Source organism: Opisthocomus hoazin, chromosome 3 (assembly GCF_030867145.1).
Source record: "Opisthocomus hoazin isolate bOpiHoa1 chromosome 3, bOpiHoa1.hap1, whole genome shotgun sequence".
Classification (NCBI taxonomy): Eukaryota; Metazoa; Chordata; class Aves; order Opisthocomiformes; family Opisthocomidae; genus Opisthocomus; species Opisthocomus hoazin.
Window position 1 is genome coordinate 64,862,259 of NC_134416.1, and position 18,921 is coordinate 64,881,179.

The window sequence follows — 18,921 nt, forward strand, 5'->3', positions numbered from 1 at the left end:
TATGTTGTGAGGATAGGACTAGCATATGCTTTGGATGAAGCCTCTAGTCAATAGAACATGTCTCACCAACATCAAAAAAGGCTGGCACTATCAGCACTAACTCTGAGACTAAGTAATTTTTTGAGGTTTAAAAAACAAACTCTTCGTGCTCTTTAGTTTTTCTTCACGTACAACAGATGCCACAGAGTTTAGTGGCAGCAGCATCTCACCTGTATCTCCAAGTTCATACAGTGTAAAGCCATCTACATTAAGGTAACCTTGAAATCTTTCTCTGTTTATCCAGGATGACAAATCACCATCTTCATACTCTAAAAAAAGAAAAAAAAAAGCATTATTTTTTATTGTAAGGTAGGCAATCTGATTTATTTATTTCAGTACTATAAAGGCAAACGCTATTTTTCTCCTTATTTCCTTTTATTGTTATACAAGATCTCAAAGATCTCACACATTTCTGGACATTTCAGTTTTAGAACTTCTAAAGCTATTTTCAATTGTTGAACAAAAAGCATACTATAGCAACGCGTGAAAAGCTGATTTGATTATTATTTTTTTCCCAAATCAAGGATAAAGAAGGTAATGCTGACCCAGTGCAGAAAGGAACTGTTTCAATTCCTGGTTTTAATGGGGGAGGAGGGATGTCAAGACTAAAACAAGGTAAAGACATACAAAATACAGAAAGCACTATTTGTGAGAGTCCTTAAATGAAATAGAAAGGAATCAAGAAAAGTAGATGCATTAACAGTATTGTGAATGCAAAGAAACAAATATTTACATGATTCAGAAACAGTTATACTGAGGGTTGAAGTTTCAGATGTTAGATATTTTAACCCATGAAGAATCAAATTCTAACACATACCAGCAACACCATTATTTTTACATTTTAATTGCAAATAAGAAAAATGTATATAAACATACATATGATACATATACATACACACACATACAAATGCACATTACATAAATTTTAAATCCTATTGCACAAAGTGAATTATTAACTTTGGGTTAACAATAAATTGTCATAAGATTATAGCAAACAATTCCAAGCATAAAGCTTCCCATAGATCTGCATCCTATTCTCCTACTATAGGGAAGAGAAAAACAAAACAAAACACCAGACAAAGCCAGAGCATTGAAAGGGATTTTGCTAAACCTGCTTCTTACAGGGAGCTCTTCAAATTTCTGCCTGATCATAACAGTTGCACGTACAATCTTATCCAGTCTTTTATACTAAGTCTTCATAACTTGTCTAATTTATAATAATGTTTCTTGTACATTATAAAAGAGTAAAATTTTTTACAAAGTAAATTAGAAGCCTGGATTACTACGAGTTTCGTGATTGTTTTGAAAGCTGTGGAAAAAGCATGTGGGTCACACAGCAAGAAGCAATTCAGTTTCTCTTTGATGAGCTTTCCTTCTCAAGGCCTGTTTAAAAAAACCATACTGAACAAGCTAGTTAAAGTAGATTATCAGGCTTAAAATTGTGTATGAACTGCTCCAGTAACAACAGCCTATGTCTCCGTAACATCTTTTTGTGAGGGACATTTTCATGAAAGGGAAAACCAGACTGAATAGTCAACCATTCTACATATGCGTAGTATGCTCCGTCAGTTATGATGTAGGGAGAGGTTATGCTGTCTCATCCTTTCCCACTACCAATATCCAAGTAACACAAATGTGAAAGTCACATATGCTCAAAGATACCAGTTAAGGCCCTCCAAATTTTAATACTGAGAATAAAGGCAGAATCAGTTTCCTCTGCCTTCACAGCTTTTGAAGGAAGGCTTGCTGTACTACAGAAGTATACAGCCTGTATTGTCAAGGCACAAAAAGCTCAAACTGGACCCTTTCACCCAACCCCTGAGCAGAGTACATATCTGAGAAAAATCAAGTTAACTTCAAGAGATAGAGATCTGACTGTCAGGAAGACCACTTAGACAAAATCTGATGAGCTGTTTGGAACTATAAATTCATCTTATGTGTGACTCCTCTGCAACAAGAGTTTTCTTCTTTTGTATACAACAAATTTGGACAGCGAGGGGTCCCTTCCAACCCCTAACATTCTGTGATAACTTTTATAAGTGCATTAATGCCATCAAAGCTATCATACTAGAAGCTATATGTGACCAGTAACACAATCGTCATCACTCCTACTTCAGTATTGCAAAACCCAATTCCTTCTCAAATGCATTTTGTTCCACAAGAACTAATTTGTTTTTTACTCTTCTCCTTCATGAAGAAACTGTTATTTATCATAAAACTGGGGAATCTCCCAGCACCCCAACACAGCCTTCAAAAAAATCCCTACTGTTTCAGTTTCTCCTTATATACTTCAAGTATCTTGTCTTATGGTAATATCCACTTTTACTTACCATCATAAACAAAGTAAGTTCCATCTTTGAAGACTACAACAGCAGGCAGTTCAGGCAATGTCACATACTGAAAGAAGTGGTTTTCAATTAATCCATGGAAGATTAAAAGATTTTTAAACAAACAAAATCAATCTTCAAATATGGAAATGTAGTCCATGGGGAAAATCTCAAACTACATTTAAATGTTTTCCATCTACATTTATTAAAATAAATTTATAAGCTTCCAAATATTAAAAACTAACACAAGTGTATTTTTGAGAGGTAGGTCTCACAAAGTGTAAATGAAGCAGGATTTTTACTATTATCTGCAGTAGCATGAAGAATATTCTATTAGTTGGACACGAACTTCAGACAGGAGATCATAACTTGACACGTTCTCTGTTCCCAGCTTGTGCTATTGTCAGCATACCTGTCATACCATTACTTCTACTAAATGGGCAGTCAGTATTGTAGAGTAAAATAGTAACATTGATAACATGTCCCACTAAATCTGGGCTATTTCCTGTGGTTCAGGCTGATCGGAATATAAAGACACAGATTCAGCAAACGACTGCAAACAGCCCCAATTTAGATAAACAGAACAATGAATGCCTGCATTGCCATCCTAAACATGATACTTAGGATGGTCAGCAACATACAAAAAAAAAAAAAAACACCAAACTTTCCCATAGAACTTAGAAGAATCTTATTGAGCTCATGTTTTCAGTAAACTGCCACAGAAGAAATAAGCATCTACTCCTTACTGCTTGCTACCATTTTAAGTTAAAATTCTAATAGCATTTGTGGTTAAGAAAGCACTGTAACATGAGCTTAGTTTTGATGATGATATTGGCTGAATTGTCTAATTTATTGACACATTTGGGAAACTTAAGAACAGTATTACGAGTGCTTTTCCAAATCATATGCCTTCTGTAATCATTCTGCATTATCTTTCTTGGAAGTAAAGGTAAAAGCAGTAGGTTTACAGTGTAACTGTTCATACAAATGAGCAAGAAGGTAATTTATTCTCTTACTTGCCCAAAACAGTTAAGCATCTTTAAAGGGTAAATCAGTCTATGTACAGTTTATGGCTTGTAAAAGATGCCTGAAGGTTGGAACAAAAATTACCTAAGATGACAAAACGAAGCCTAACAGTGAATATTGTCACGCAAAGCCTTATTGTAACTAGCAACCAGTGATTTCATAACATTTTTGCTTCTCTCCACAGAATATTACATATCATCACTACTTCTGTTAAACTGACATTTGCATGGAATTACATTTGGTGGGAAAAACAGCTCACTGCTTAAATCACTGTGATCACAGAAACTCAAAGAGTTGCAGCCTTTTATACTCTTTCCACTGCATGAGTGAAGAGTACTTTCTTGCTCAGCTGGGGCTGAAGTGCAAATAGCAATATTCAAATTGAGACAGTTTTTGACACAAGACTTCTTGAAATCTACCAGTATACTATCTATGAGGTCAGTTCTACTTCTGATGTTGGAAAACGCAGGTGCCTAAAAAAAAAATTATGCTAGTTCTCCGCCTGCTAATCCCAAACTCATTTCAAATTCATGTGTGATCAGCCATGGAGTAGACTTAGGTCCCACTTGAAGACACCAGTAAATGAAAAAGCCTCTTGATTGTGTTTCAACACATAAGCAATAACGGTTAGACTAACAGCAGCAGCAGCAATTTTTTCCACCCTTGTGACTAACTGTAAATAATTTCCTTATTACAGAATCCTCCCAAAAGCCACATGAGAATTCTGCAGCCAGTAGACTGGATCAGTTGATCCCTGGGCAGACTAATGTGCTATAGTGCACAACACAAAAATAACTTACCTTTTCACTCACTTCTCCAATTATTAGGGTACCAGAAGTACTCCTTGCCACAGACTCTCAAACTAGTTATAGAAGTGGTTGGTGAAAGGGCTGTCAGAAGCAATGAGAGCTTTGCGTTGACTAAAAATCAAAATATCTACCTTCTTCAGTAGGTGTACGGTCTGCATTGAGTTCTGCATATCTTCTGTTTAATTTTATTAATATGACTGAACAAGTAGTTTGGCCAATACAAAGCAATGACAGGCTGAAACCTGGTTTGTACCCTTTCCTCATATAGACTCAAAAATTAAATGTTTCGGTGTAATTAGTTTGAAATTTATCAAAGCCAAATACATTGTAAGAATCCATCTCTGTGCCATCAAAACAGCAAAATTACATACGAGGAAACCTATACTATTTCTGTAGAAATAGTAAGAATTGAAACAGCTTACCTCAGGCAGCACATCTTCTGAGGCAGAAAAAAAGTATGTATAAACTATTAGTTCTGAAGCAACTTCAATGTATTTTTCCTGCAAAATACAAACAATGTTTTTTAATTTCTGAACTTTCAGTATGCTTCAAATGAAAGTTTTGTGACATACCTTATGTCAAAGTGTAATTATAAAATATGGCTATGACACAAGATTGTAAAAACATTTAAATGTGAAAAAGGTGAGAATTTATTACCAGCATGCACTCCAGTCTTTTCGAAGATATTTTAAACTACTTCTGTAAATAGCCAAAAGAAAGAACTTAATTTAATCAAGCTTCAAACCTTTAAAGGAGATTCACCACCAACATACACAAAGAGTACATGATGTCTCTTTTGCACATGCTCGAACATATGCTGGCTAGGAAGTGGCCTGATAAGAGGTCTGGAAGGACAGAAAAAAGAAAGAAAAATTGCAGTTTCTGCAAGCTGCAAAACCCAAACAAAAATCCCCAAGAAAATGCCATACAGTTTTTTGGTTTTTAAAAACTGAATTCTTCAATACAAATTCATTTAATTTTTCAATTTATTGTTTTAGTTTCAACTAAAAGCAAAGAAAAAAACCAAAATACCCACCAAATAACTTGTTTCGCTGGTCAAATAGCACACTTAAATTTGAAATTAATATTTTAGTACAAAATGCTGCTATGGTATAAACATGCATGCCGTCTACTGGCCACAGAATCACAGACCAGGTTGGAAGAGACTTTAAACATCATGTAGTCCAACTCCCCTGCCATAAGCAAGTACATCTTCCACTAGACCGTGTTGCTCACAGCCCCATCCAACCTGGCTCTGAACACTTCCAGGGAGGGGGCAGCCATAGCTTCTCTGGGCAACCTGTTTCAGCGCCTCACTACCCTCAGAGTAAAGCATTTCTTCCTTACACCTAATCTAAACCTACCCTGTTTTAGTTTACAGCCATTCCCCCTTGTCCTATTGCTACCTGCCCTTGTAAAATTCCCTCTTCAGCTTTCTTGCAGGCCCTCTTTAAATATGGAAAGGCCACAATAAGGTCTCAGTCATTTGAGAGAGAAAATTCTGAATGAAAGCACAGAAGTTAGAAAATGTGGTCTCAGAAAAAAATAATCGTACAAAATTCTGGTAAATCATTACAGACCACCGATATTCCTAAACTACATAATTCCGAACAATAATTAATATTGTGTACCTATGTGAATAATCGTACAAAATTCTGGTAAATCATTGCAGACCACCAATATTCCTAAACTACATAATTCCGAACAATAATTAATATTGTGTACCTATGTGAATGTTTCTTAATTATATTCAAAAATGAAGGAAAGACATGTGATTCTTTTTTCTCCCCAAAGATTACTGTCTAAAATTTTGAGGCCACAGACCACTGTAGGGAAGGAAGAAAACGCCAACAAAAATTGTTGCGAACAATTCTGTAAAAGCAATTTCCTTATGTTGCAAATTGCAACAACTTTTCAGATGCATGAGCATATATTAAACTGATATTTCTAAGGTATCTTTTGAGTATTCAACACATTCTGCTTTAGTAATAATGTTTATCTGTCAGTCAACAGCTGGGTCAGTATTCTTGTTTCCAGCTTCCATGAGTTTCACTTGTACATAGTTTCCACTACTTTAAAAAGCCCTTATTGTGTTGTAAAGAAAGGCTTGTAACTAACCAGCCTCTACTTACTTTCTCCATGCCACTCACCACCAGTCTCATGTGCAACCACATGTATAGTACATATACTTTTTAACTTCATGTCAATATCTTGTTGGATTTAAGTTTTGGCCCACCTCAAATTGCTATAGAAGTTTTAAATCTCCAGAACCAGTCTCAAAAAGAGTACACTTACCCTGCCACTCTATTAGCAAATTCAATTATATCATCTTTGGTTCTAGGTCCTCTATAGTTATATGCCAAGTCACCTTTTAAGCTAGACAAATAGGAAAGACAAAAATTGAAATCAGCTATAGCAGCACATATAGAATTATTCAATCTTCACATGTTTATTACATTCACCTTTTCACAAGCGATTAGCAAGGTAAGTTTTCAAATAGTCCGATAAAAGAAGTGGTCAGCAAAATATAAAACTCAGTAATGCAATACAATGCAATTACAGAGTAAAAACTTCGTTACACAATATCTGATGTACCGACTTTTAGAAATTATTGACATCCTTTTACGATTATTTTTTTCTAGTGCACAGCAGTCATTTGCTTTGTAAAGACCCAGTTCATTCGGAACATTTGCTTATGACCACACAAAAAACTCCACACACCCAAACCAAACCCCAAACATTCAGCATTTATCCTGCTTAGGGATTAGTCCTCGTAAAAGACAAACACGTAAACTTCTTTAACACTTTTTGTATAACTGAGCAGTATCAAATGACCTGCAAAACCTCCTGAAATTATGTATTAAATGAAGCTTCAATGAAGTGTTGGCTAGTCTACTGTACTCTGCTGACAGGGGATAGAGCAACCTTGCATTATAAAAATATTCAAGTAAGATTTACTAATTCTAATGGGCTTTCTTTGAATCCATGTAGGTTTAGGAAGCTCACAAGAAACAAGTAATCATAAACCCCATTTTCTGTGCTTCTATATACCCATAAAGTTCTTGATCCTTAAAGATCAACAAGCTAAACATCTCTGCCATCTTTCTGAAAAAACTAACTTGACAATATTTGTTATACATTATAAGTACTATTTGGAAGAAACCCTGTATGTTCACAGTAAAAAGAACTCAAAATTATTAAGTCTTTATTTAACATGACCTTGTACTGGACTATACACCATATGTGTTATCATCAAGTATATATAATATCATATGGACTGGCATTTTACTATCAATTTTGTCCTCCATTTAGTTTTTTTAACTATGTGAAGAAAAAAATCTACCTATACTTCTCCTGTCAAACAACTGCTCTCACACTTCACCCTACGTAGTAACCACTATCATCATTTACATAAGATTTTCAGGCACACCGAAGAGAAGAGAGAGGTAATTAAAAATTAGAAAATGTAATCAGCAACTCCCAAAAAGTTAACAGGAAGACTAAGGTATGCACTTACTGCCCAAATCACTCTAAAGGTAGCAAACCAACTAGTGCATGAAATTTCTTTTAATAATAATAATAGATATATTTGAAATATGTATTTGTATACACTCACTAAGTGACATAGAAAACAGCAGTTAAATTAATTCCATATTTGATAACCTTCCTTTAAAAATTCTGTTTCTAAATAAGATGCTTGGTATTACTGAATTTCAAAGCAAAACAGTCCAGCAGAAATCAAAAATAATGTCAAAATGAGATGGTGGAATATTTTTGTATGGTTTTGTTTTGGGGCTTTTTTGGGCTTCGTTTGGGATTTTTAAGTGCAGAGGAATATTTTTTTTTTTTTACTGTCCTGAAATCAGAGGTAGGATAGGTAACTTAGAAATTCAGAGGGAAGTATCAACTTACAGCTTAATCGTTGGATAGCCTCGCACTCCAAATTCAGATGCAATACCTAAAAGAAATATGTTAATGCCAAAACGAACCACGACTTTCTTGCTCTCCTATCTTAATCTTTAAACATAGTTTTCTATTCAAGCCACAGAAATTAATTAAAAACCTACCACTTCGTTCAGTATGAATTATTGTACTTGCTTTTCAGAAACTACTATTATGAAGCAACATCATTAAATTTTGGTCCTCTTTCAGAGGTACTGCCGGTTCCCAGCATAGCCTCTCATTTCATATGCCACAAGTCAAACAGCATGACAATCCTCTAAACAGACACACCTGGTCAGCTTTCACCAAAAGGCGCTATGCATTTAACATGCACATACAATTGGCTGAAAATATCAGAAGGAACAAATAAGCATCATGGATGTAGAGCTGTAAATACAAATGATTAAAAGAAATATAAATGACAATTAACTACTTGTGCTACAGTAGTGACAACAAAAGTGCAGCACCATACTGCAGTAGTTACAAAAAAGTCAGTTTTTAAAGCATATTCTGCAGAGGTAAATGTCTACAGTCATCAACTTCACTAGAAATAGACACTTTCTAATCAATCAGGCACATACCCACTGCTTACTGAAGTGATAAAAAGTAATACAATTGCAGAACTTTTTCCCCCACCCCACGTTTAAAACCTTGTATCTTCCTCCCATCAATTAGAACAGTACTATCTGCAACCACCCTTCCAGTTGTGAATATAGCAACTGCCACCTTAAACTACACTTTCCAGTCAATTCACTGTTTTCCAAAGGTTAAACTAAGTAGTCTTCAAAAAAGGCTAAAATAAGTCTAAAATTCTGACAATGGCTCAACGGTTGTGTAATTCTCTACTGAAAAATAACCCCTGCACTCAAACCATGCCAAGATTCACTATTTTTAACACAAACATTCTGAACCTACCAACTACATCACAAAGCAGCAGATGTGGGAGGACTTGTGTGCAGGACTAAGTAAGTTTAGAAATTCTGACTCTTCAGGCTGTTTGCCTTGATTAAAACCCCAATTACACGGAACTACAAACAAAACTAGGAGCTCACCTACCGGCATCTTAGTCAAAGGAGACTGATCGAACAAATATGCGTACTAGGACCAATTTGATTCTGACCCTCTTCTCTCATAGCTGTACTACATAGAACTAGAATGCATTAAAATGTGTATTAGAACACTAATCACAAGAGCTGTCAAGAGACAGTTAATTTCTCCTTGTATAGCTCTTGAGCACAGTCAGAACTGTTCGGTAGCTAAGGAATTGGTTGGAAGGTCGCAGCCAGATGGTAGTCATCAACGGATGTCCAGATGGATGCTGGTGACAAGTGGTGTCCCTCAGGGGTCTGTACTGGGACCAGTGCTGTTTAACATTTTCATCAATGACTTAGTGAGATCAAGTGCACCCTCAGCAAGTTTACGGATGACACCAAGATGAGTGGTGCAGTTGACACAGCAGGATGGGATGCCATCAAGAGGGACCTGGACAAGCTTGAGAAGTGGGCCTGCATGAACCTCATGAGGTTAAACAAGGCCAAGTGCAAGGTCCTGCGCATGGGTTGGGGCAACCCCCGCTATCAATCAGTACAGCCTGGGGGATGAAGGGACTGAGAGTGGCCCAACCGAGAAGGACTTGAGGGCACTGGTGGATGAAAAGCTCGACATGAGCCAACAATGTGCACTCGTAGCCCAGAAGGCCAGCCATATCCTGGGCTGCACCAAAAGCAGCATGGCCAGCATGTCGAGGGAGGTGATTCTCCCCCTCTGCTCTGCTCTGGTGAGACCCCACCTGGAGTCCTGCGTCCAGCTCTGGAGCCCTCAGCACAAGAAGGACATGGAGCTGTTGGAGCAGGTCCAAAGGAGGGCCATAAAGATGATTCAAGAGCTGGAGCACCTCTCCTGTGAGGAAAGGCTGAGGGAGTTGGGGCTGTTCAGCCTGGAGAAGAGAAGGCTGCGGGGAGACCTTAGAGCAGCCTTTCAGTACCTGAAGGGGGCCTATAGGAAAGATGGGGACAATCTTATCAGGAGGGCTTGTTGTGATAGCACGAGGAGTAATGGCTTTAAACTAAGGGAGGGTAGATTTAGACTAGATACAAGAAAGAAATTTTTTTTACCATGAGCATGGTGAAACAGTGGAACAGGTTGCCCAGAGAGGCAGTGGAGGCCCCATCCCTGGAGACATTCAAGGCCAGGTTAGACAGGGCTCTGAGCAATCCGGTCTAGTTGAAGATGTCCCTGCTCACTGCAGGGGGATTGGGCTTGATGACCTCTAAAGGTCCCTTCCAACCCAAAGCATTCTACAATACTATGATTCTATGAACTACAAAATCGACATTTTTTTAATGTATTTTGTTTAAATGTGCCATCCATGGAGATTACCAAAATCCTCTCAACATCACAGAAGTGACTTACTTATTTACATCATCACTTCCACTTATTGATATGAAGAATGCAGTACAGGCAAAGAGCAGCAATTATGCTAGCCCCAGGTGTGACATTTCTACTCTGATCACATTCAGTGGATTTCTGAGGCTAACCCCCACGAAAATTGAACTGATACCACACTGGGTGACTGGTCTGTATTCCTCATTCCACACAGCTATCAGAGGCAACATTTACTGGATGCTTTATGTGTTCAGCTGTGATCTCAACTCTCTGATGACAAGATACCCAAAGTTTAGATTTTTCTCATTACTTCACATTCCTATCACGAACACAAACTATTCAGGGGCAACCATTCATGTTCCTTCCTAGTTACATGTGTGTGCCCAGCTGCATTTCCTTCTGATATTCTCAGGACTGAATTACGTTGATTTCAGAGAATCTTTAGATTGGGAAGACATTAAGCAGAGTTGACTGAGCTTTTCATATCCAGATGTTGTAAAATTTCCATTGTTAAAATAAAAGTATGAAATTATTTCAAAAGATTTATCGGACTCTATTCTTCATAAAAATGATAACAAATCTGAGAAGAAAAAGATTTCCAGAGCACACTTTTCTTTAGCAAAAAAGTATCTTTAGCATGAAACCGGAGGTCAAATTTATATGGTTTTACAGAAAAAGCCACACACAATAAACAGGTGTTTGAGACAAGATCACTTTGATCTCAAAAGACCAAACTGCTATATGTATGCACAGAAAAATTGGAATATCACTGAAAAAAAGTATTCTGCATAGTATTTTATGCAAAAACAACAATTGCAAATAATCAGGTTTAACAAGGATTAACTAAAAATGTTATGTGTATTAACAGGGTTTTATTACATAAAGATCTCACTTGGGCCCCACTGCTCTCTATGCCTTCCCTCTTAGATGTCCTCCTGGTTCAACATAGATTTAAGTGAAATGACAATAAACAAGTAAGCTAAAACTAAGAGAATACCGTTAAGCATGCAACAATCCTCTCATGTCTAACCAAATTGCTTCTGCAAATATCTACTATTTTGGGTTTTCTCTGTAAAGGTCAGTACACATGAAAGGCATCAACAAAAAAAGAAAGCGTTGTAATAGCTGAAATTGGTTCTTCAGGAAGACATTCACAGAGAAACACGGGGAGAAATTGGCTCAACACTGATATAATGCCTTCAGTGATTTCAGCAGGCTTTTGATATAACATCTTAAGGACCGACTACCTGAAAAGAATAACATCAAGAACACAAGCACTTCTACAACAGTAATACAAGGAACCTAAAATTGGCTGCCGTCAAGAGACGCACCACATAAACATACTTGTATAACGGTACTCTAAGAAGCGTCTCAAAAGCTTTCACCTTCCATATGTCAGGAAGAATACCTACACAAGCAGAAGCAAGTGTGACGAAAAACACACACTACAGCATGTTGTCACTTTTAGAAAGAAAAAGATCAGGAAATTGTTCTCCAATGACTGTCTGCATACATTTGCTATGATACAGAACAGAAGAATGACAACAAAAAAAAAACTAAGAACAGCTTCAAAACACATGCTGTCATGAAATTACCCCTAACCAAACCATACTTACTAGAAAAGGAAGTTGCATCCATCTTCCCAACTTTTACTGGAGACCCCATGTTTTGCATTTCTATACCCACTTCATTCCACACAGGCTCCAGTTTCTTGCAGTGGCCACACCAGGGTGCATAAAACTGAGAAGCAAATACATTTGATTTAACAAAAAAAAGTTAATGAAGATAAATAATTAAGAGAAGTTGCTTCTATGATTAACCCTCACTTACAATAGCAAGGCTTATCTTCCAGTTGTGGTGTTCTTTAAGTCTTAATAAAACTACAAGATAATTACAAAGCTGGAGTAACAAACAGCTTTTATGATTTGGTGCTATTTTTAATATAAAAAGCACAAGTTTGAAAAGAATATATTCAATTGCTGTACTATTATACTATTTCTTGTTTAAAAGTAGGGTGTGAGGTAATAGTTTTTTAAAAAAAATCTCTTTTGGAATATTTTCCTCCATGTAATCTATCTATTCAGGAATACGAATTTATTTCCCAATAGGGGAATACTATTCTTTGAAAGGAAGGGCTATATATACACACAGATAGACATACACTTCCCCAAGCTGTCCTCTGGATTTCAGTTCTTCAGCAACTACTTTTATATAAGCACACTATAGAATTGACCCCATTTTCTCATGGTCAAGCAGAGCCGAGAGACTTCATTTCATCTTTCTGCCTATGTCTTGCTGCAACACCTCAGCGAAATCAACGTTTTGGTGTAACGAGAACAGGTCACAACTTGACAAAGTTGGATTTTCTTTTCCTGTTCATTACTGATTAATTCTGAATCAGCATATATAGTTTTCTCCACTCAAAAATCACAAATCTGAATTACACAACTTAGCAATTACAGTTCATATTTGGGTGAGATAAAAAGAATTTTATCTCATGTCCAAAAAAGCTCAATCTTTTAATAATTATTTGCCTCTGAAATAAGGAACACTGAATCTTTCCAAATATGGCAGAAAAGTAAAAGAAGCCTCTCATACATATTATGATGTAGTGCAAAATGTGTAGAACACAAATTAGCTGGCATAACTAGAGAATGGAACTGTAAAAATTTTGAACAGAGGTTATCACCTCCCGACTATAAGTGTTAGGTAGTCTGCTTTCCTTTTTTAAGGACTGTAAAATACAGAATGAAGCCTGTCTCTATTCAGTACTCAGCCTAATTGCTGGTTCATCGTGAACAAAGCAGACAGATTGCTTATCCATCCTGTCAGAAGAATTACTGTCATATAACTTTTCTGCCCCATGTACAAACGATTTTCCAAACGACAAAGTAACCTTACTACAGAGTGTAGCATTGTACATTTTGTGTTTTGATTTCCACTAACAGGTTTTCCCATTTTTCTCATATACTCACATCGACAAGCCAAGTATCATCTTTACGGTTTTCTTTAAACCTAGGAGGAGAAAGACATGAAATAAATATACGACATATCTGAAAATAAATAAATGAAGTGCATGTGTGAAACAGGCAAACTCTACAATGAAGTTGGTATAAAACTATAAATACAAGAATTCTGTTTTATTTCTTTCTTTGGGGGTGGGGGGAAGGAGGAAATAGTTATTTCTCAGTATTAAGATTGCCTCTGCACATGATGCTACCAATTCAGTTTCCATAACTATTTACCAAGACAAATAAAATCCAAAATAAACCAGATAAACAGTAAGAAATCAGAAAGCATATAAAAACACACAAGAAATATTTGATTAGGGTACGTGACGTAAAAGGAAGAAGTATTTTGCAGCCGTTCTAGTTATTTTAAATACCGTTGTTGACTGTTTAGAAAGTGTTGCATTTTTATAGATCAACTAATACAGACTCCTAGAGCGCTGGTTTACACTGTTAATCTTAGCTTTACTAAATGTAGACTAACTAAATTATCTTTAATGTTAACATGCAAAGCAATTTTAGTTCAACCTTCTTCAACGTTATACTATAGACGTGCCAGTTTATATTTTTATCAAAGGTACACACAAGAAACCCACTTATTGGAATAAAAATGTTCTAGCTTTTGATAAAAAACAGATACACACAGGTACTACTGAATACTCTTAATGCTAGACAAATGACATTTTAATGAACTGTTATTAACTTTATTAACTTTAATAAAGCTTTATTAACTGTAAATCTATCACTAAACGCTAAAATCTCTAAAACAAAATTAGAACATGATAAACCAATGTTCATTGGTACCTCCTGAAATGTTGCTCACACATGTCAGAAAATGTTGTCACATCATAGTAATTATCACATTACTTAACTATTTCTATACTGAGAATTAAGTAAGCCAAAACTTTAATGTGAGGTTTATTGTTGTAAAAGATTGGCCTCGTAAAAGTGACCAGAAATTGAATTAAGGTCACATGTCACAAAATACATTATAGAACATTCTTACTGTAACACTTTTATTATGAAAGGACATGAATGTATATATAATTACACAATAAGTGTGTGATCTACACTCTAAGTTAAGATCCAATTAATAGAAGTTGAAGCCCAACTCATCAATTCCCAAAATGCAGCATGCCTATAAATGGCTCACAGGCCTTCAGCAGAACCAGAGAATGCTTACCATATTTTATTTAAAGTCGAATAGATTTCTAATAGTCCATAACGATCCTGAAGAAATATTAATGCTCACACTGGCCTACTGTTTGAAAGAATCATAGAATGGTTGGGGTTGGAAGGGACCTTAAAGGTCATTCAGTTCCAACCCCCCTGCCATGGGCAGGACACCTTCCACCAGACCAGGCTGCTCAACCTCACTAAAAATTTACTTCAACACCCTGTTACAGAGCTCATAAAAGAAGTAGTGAGAGTCTATCATCTCTTGAGAATGCTAATGAAGCTCCAGCTAAATTCCAATTACAATGTCAAATAATTGGTTATGATGCAAGAGGCAGAAAGCAGCTACTGAATCATCACATCCTGGGCCGTGCTTCAATTTAAAGTATCACCTTTGGTTTACAAACGAACTTACAATTAAATGTCCTCCTCCCCCTGCCACAGTATGACTGTTACAGGAGATTGCAAAGAGTATTAAAGCAGTGAGAAAGGTAGACTGAAATCTTACAAAACCAGTAGACAGCAAGGAAAAGAGGGAAAGAGAGGAAACGTCTGGAGGCAGAACATTTCAATGGAATTTAATAATTTTGGCCTAAAATATTATAAAAAATACTGTATTTTATACAACAATAAATTTCAAGTTGTACCACTCAATTAAAGCACCTATTTAATCAACTTTCACAGAAACTAAAATCTCAAGCGTGACAAAAAAAATAACTATCTTAACTCATTCTAGTTTTGGTAAAATCCATGATTAAATCATTAGAAAATATTCAGAAAGTTCAACATACTACTGAAGAAAAACGGAAATCTCTGTACAAACAGGTATTCAAGCATTTTCTGAAAGTTCTGTAAATACATTTTGGACCTTAAAATTTCAGTGTATCTTTTTAACTGTCCTACGCAATCCTCTCTCCATCAGCTGACACACAGGCACAATCATACTGGTGGAAAGATGACACAGGTGTTGCAGATCCTTGACTCAAAATTGTTTGTCTCAAATACACACAACTTCCCAAGATTTGGCACCACATGATGAAATGTTGCCTCAACGTCCACTTAATCCATGCACCCCACTTAATCATTAACGGTTACAAGAAACAGCATGAAGCAAAACAGAAGAAAAAGGCCACAACTCCAAGTGCCTTAAACCAACCCAGCTGCTGTTTCTTATCCTCCCTCCCTCCATTCTCACCACCTTGCAATGTTTCTGATGCTTCTGATTCCGAGTTGAGCCACCAGTGCATCTTCACATACATTAAAATATTTCCTTTTTCAGTCAGGTTACTTATCTGCTTTGTTACCACACTGGAACAAGTCAGCAAATATTGCAAGATGACTACTGATCTGAAGTAGCCAGCAGTTTGACCAGCATAAGCTGACACGAACGACAGCTCTTATTTCACATCTCTTCCATAGCCCAGTTGGGTGATGCTGGTTAACTTGCATCTCTGTTAGTTCTTATCTGCTACCTGTTTTCCTGTGTCCTCTAAGCTTGGGCTAGGGACCTGCATCTTGACCTAGTACGCGTTGTTCGCCACTACCAAAATCAAAGTAAAACCAAAAGTTTTCAGCAACAGCAAACACTCTATAATGTTTAGGCATCTATAAAATGGAAAACTTCAAACTTTCCCCAGTCCCTGGTCCCAATTTTTTTTAAATGGTTTTCATGATCTTTTTCACCACTTGTCAATTAGCTAAAAAGAAAAAAAAAAAAAAACACCACACATCTGTCCTGAACAACTCACCATTTAATCCTTATTTTCAATTGCAAATACATGCATCTGTACAGTCTTGTAGTTGAAAAATTCAAGTGTTCTAAAATAGGATTTTCTTTTATCAGCTATTTCAAAAAAGTTATGTGACTACAGAATTATGCTTCTCACTCCAAAACAGCAATTACATTTAAATTTACAGTTGTGGAAATCTGATATGGGAACGTGATGCAGGAGCATAGGTACATGCTATTTTAATCGCTTAGCCTCTTTATCTTCAGTCATTGAAAATATGAGGCATGTTTCAAAAACAAGTTTTGAAAATCAAGTCCAAGCAGTTTCTGTGCTTCAGCTGCTTTTCCACAACACTTCAAACACCAGTCGGAGGTGCTGATGTTATCTCTCTTCAGTACCCCTTCCACACGTTCCCATTCCCTCTCCCATAATTCCATGGCACCTCATTTGATCGTACAATTATCTGCCGTAGCTGAACAAGAAATATGTTAAAAAAGTGAATGGTTTTCTGACTGTTTAGCTCTATGATGCAATTTGTTATGGATTAAACTCTCATGAAAACATCGCCTTTGACCAGCTTAAATTTGTTATGAAGCAGCCATCTAATGACACCTTCTCCTCCCCTACTAGATAGTATTTTCTATACCTTCTATTTCAATTCAAATAATCGTGTTGTTTTGTAGCACCTTAGATCAACCTGCTGATCTGATAGAAAAAAATAATGCTGTTTTTGGAAAGTTATTTTTTATTTGGAACAGCAAGTATGTAGCCATCAAACTGTGAAAGCAAGGCAGTACACAGTAACAACACTACACAACCACGTTAACAGTAGGACTACCCATTTCAACACCTCCACATTCTCAGGGCTAAATCTGTTACAGAAGCACATTATTACACAGTAACATAACTGGCACTTCAAGCAGCCATGAACTAGTCCTGCAGGCCTCCTTCTCTCTTCTGTTTCTGGCCATGCATGAATGCCCTTATTCTGACAATTCCTTGTGGCACCTGTGCAGAAAACTACAATGAAAAATATGGGTAAATGCAATCACCTTTTTTGGGGGGCAGTCATCAATCTACCAATATCTTTGTACCAAAAAGAAAGAGCAAGGAAGCCCGAGAACGTTTTTGTCAGCAGCACTCGTAATCACAGCTTTAAAAAAAAAAATGAAAAACTAAAGTGCTTAAATACAAAAGGCTTAATATAAAAGACTTAAATACTAAAGACTTAATAGACCACAATCTTTCTGCCACTCCTGCTAAGAAAAAGACACACTTTTCCCGTGTAGCTTTCTTGACCACACTCAGCACGAAGCTGTCAGTCTGGGGCCATCCCCACCGCAAAAAGACAAACAACAGTTAAGTAATGAGGCAAGACACCCCACTACTTACGACTCATCCAGATCCTCCACGAAACCCGCACCTAACGCCACCGCATGCACCACCACTGCGAGGGAAGGAACAGCGCGTCGTGAGTGTTCTCCAGAGCAAACCGGGGCTGCTCACTCACGCCAGCGGCCTCGCTCGCCGCCAGCGCGCCCTTCCCCCTCTTCCCCCTGGTTGCCCGCCGCTCCCCTCGGCCCTTCTCCCGCCTCCGAAGCCCACCACTTCCCGCCCGCCCACCAGGGTCCAGCCCGGAGCGGTTACCGGCCGCCCAGAGGAGCCACCTCCGCCCTCCCGCCGCTGCCATGTTGACAGCAGCCGCGGCACGGCCGGAAGAGGAAGCGGCGCCGGCGACCTTCCCGCACTGCGCAGGCGCGGGGCCGCGGGCGGTGGGTGCGGTGGAGGGGCGCTTTGCGCGAGCTGAGGCGGGGCGCGCGTGGGAGGGCGGAGGCGGCGGTTCGGCCTGAGGGGAGTAACGGCAGCCAGGGCCCGGCGCGGGGGTAGCGAGCCCGCCGCCGAATGCCGGCTCTCCGCGCCGCCGGAAGGCGCCCGCGGAGGCGAGAGGGAGGGAAGGTGCGACACCCTGACGCGGTGCCGGGAGGCGGCGCGGGTGAACTTTGTCATCTCCCACCCCAGCGGTTTCCAGAGTTGGGGCCCTCCAGGCTCTCTCATTAAGTAAAATTGGTGCTGTCGTTCCTTGGAAAGTGAGTTTCAGCATAAAAACGTGTGCCACCTGTCGTGTTGGCGGCTGTCTTCTGGGTACAGCTCATCCCGTACCACTTGCCAATGCTGCTATGTCGGCAACCCTGCTGCAGCGCGGTTATGAAGAACACGGGCTTGCTCCCTACTGCCTGATGTCCATATCCTTCTCTTCAGCTTTCCTTATCCTTTCAAACCTGTTAACAGTCTTTCCTATCTTCAGCTAGCTTGTCTTTCTTCCAGTACAGATCTGAAGGTCCTGAAAGGGCAGGTAATCCAGCTGAGAAACCTTTTTTTAAAAAGTTCAGTTATAGTGGGCTCTTCACCTGGGAGTGTTCAGCCTGGAGAGGAGAAGGCTCGGGGGATCTTATCAATGTGCCCAAGTACCGGCAGGGAG

General features: G+C 38.1%; 1 protein-coding gene across 1 annotated transcript in view; it reads right to left on the reverse strand.

Moving 5' to 3' along the window:
• The window catches only part of TMX3 (thioredoxin related transmembrane protein 3), a 31,935-nt gene extending 13,763 nt beyond the window's left edge, over positions 1-18,172 (reverse strand). The window contains exons 1-10 of the mRNA XM_075416540.1: positions 18,090-18,172; positions 17,835-17,889; positions 13,504-13,543; positions 12,145-12,268; positions 8,114-8,159; positions 6,497-6,577; positions 4,947-5,046; positions 4,624-4,701; positions 2,370-2,436; positions 210-308 (exon numbers count right to left, since the gene is read on the reverse strand). Of these exons, the coding sequence (XP_075272655.1) occupies positions 210-308; positions 2,370-2,436; positions 4,624-4,701; positions 4,947-5,046; positions 6,497-6,577; positions 8,114-8,159; positions 12,145-12,268; positions 13,504-13,543; positions 17,835-17,889; positions 18,090-18,132 (733 nt within the window). The 5' untranslated portion in view covers positions 18,133-18,172. The remainder of the gene's footprint in view (positions 1-209; positions 309-2,369; positions 2,437-4,623; positions 4,702-4,946; positions 5,047-6,496; positions 6,578-8,113; positions 8,160-12,144; positions 12,269-13,503; positions 13,544-17,834; positions 17,890-18,089) is intronic.
• Between the last annotated feature and the right edge of the window lie 749 nt (positions 18,173-18,921).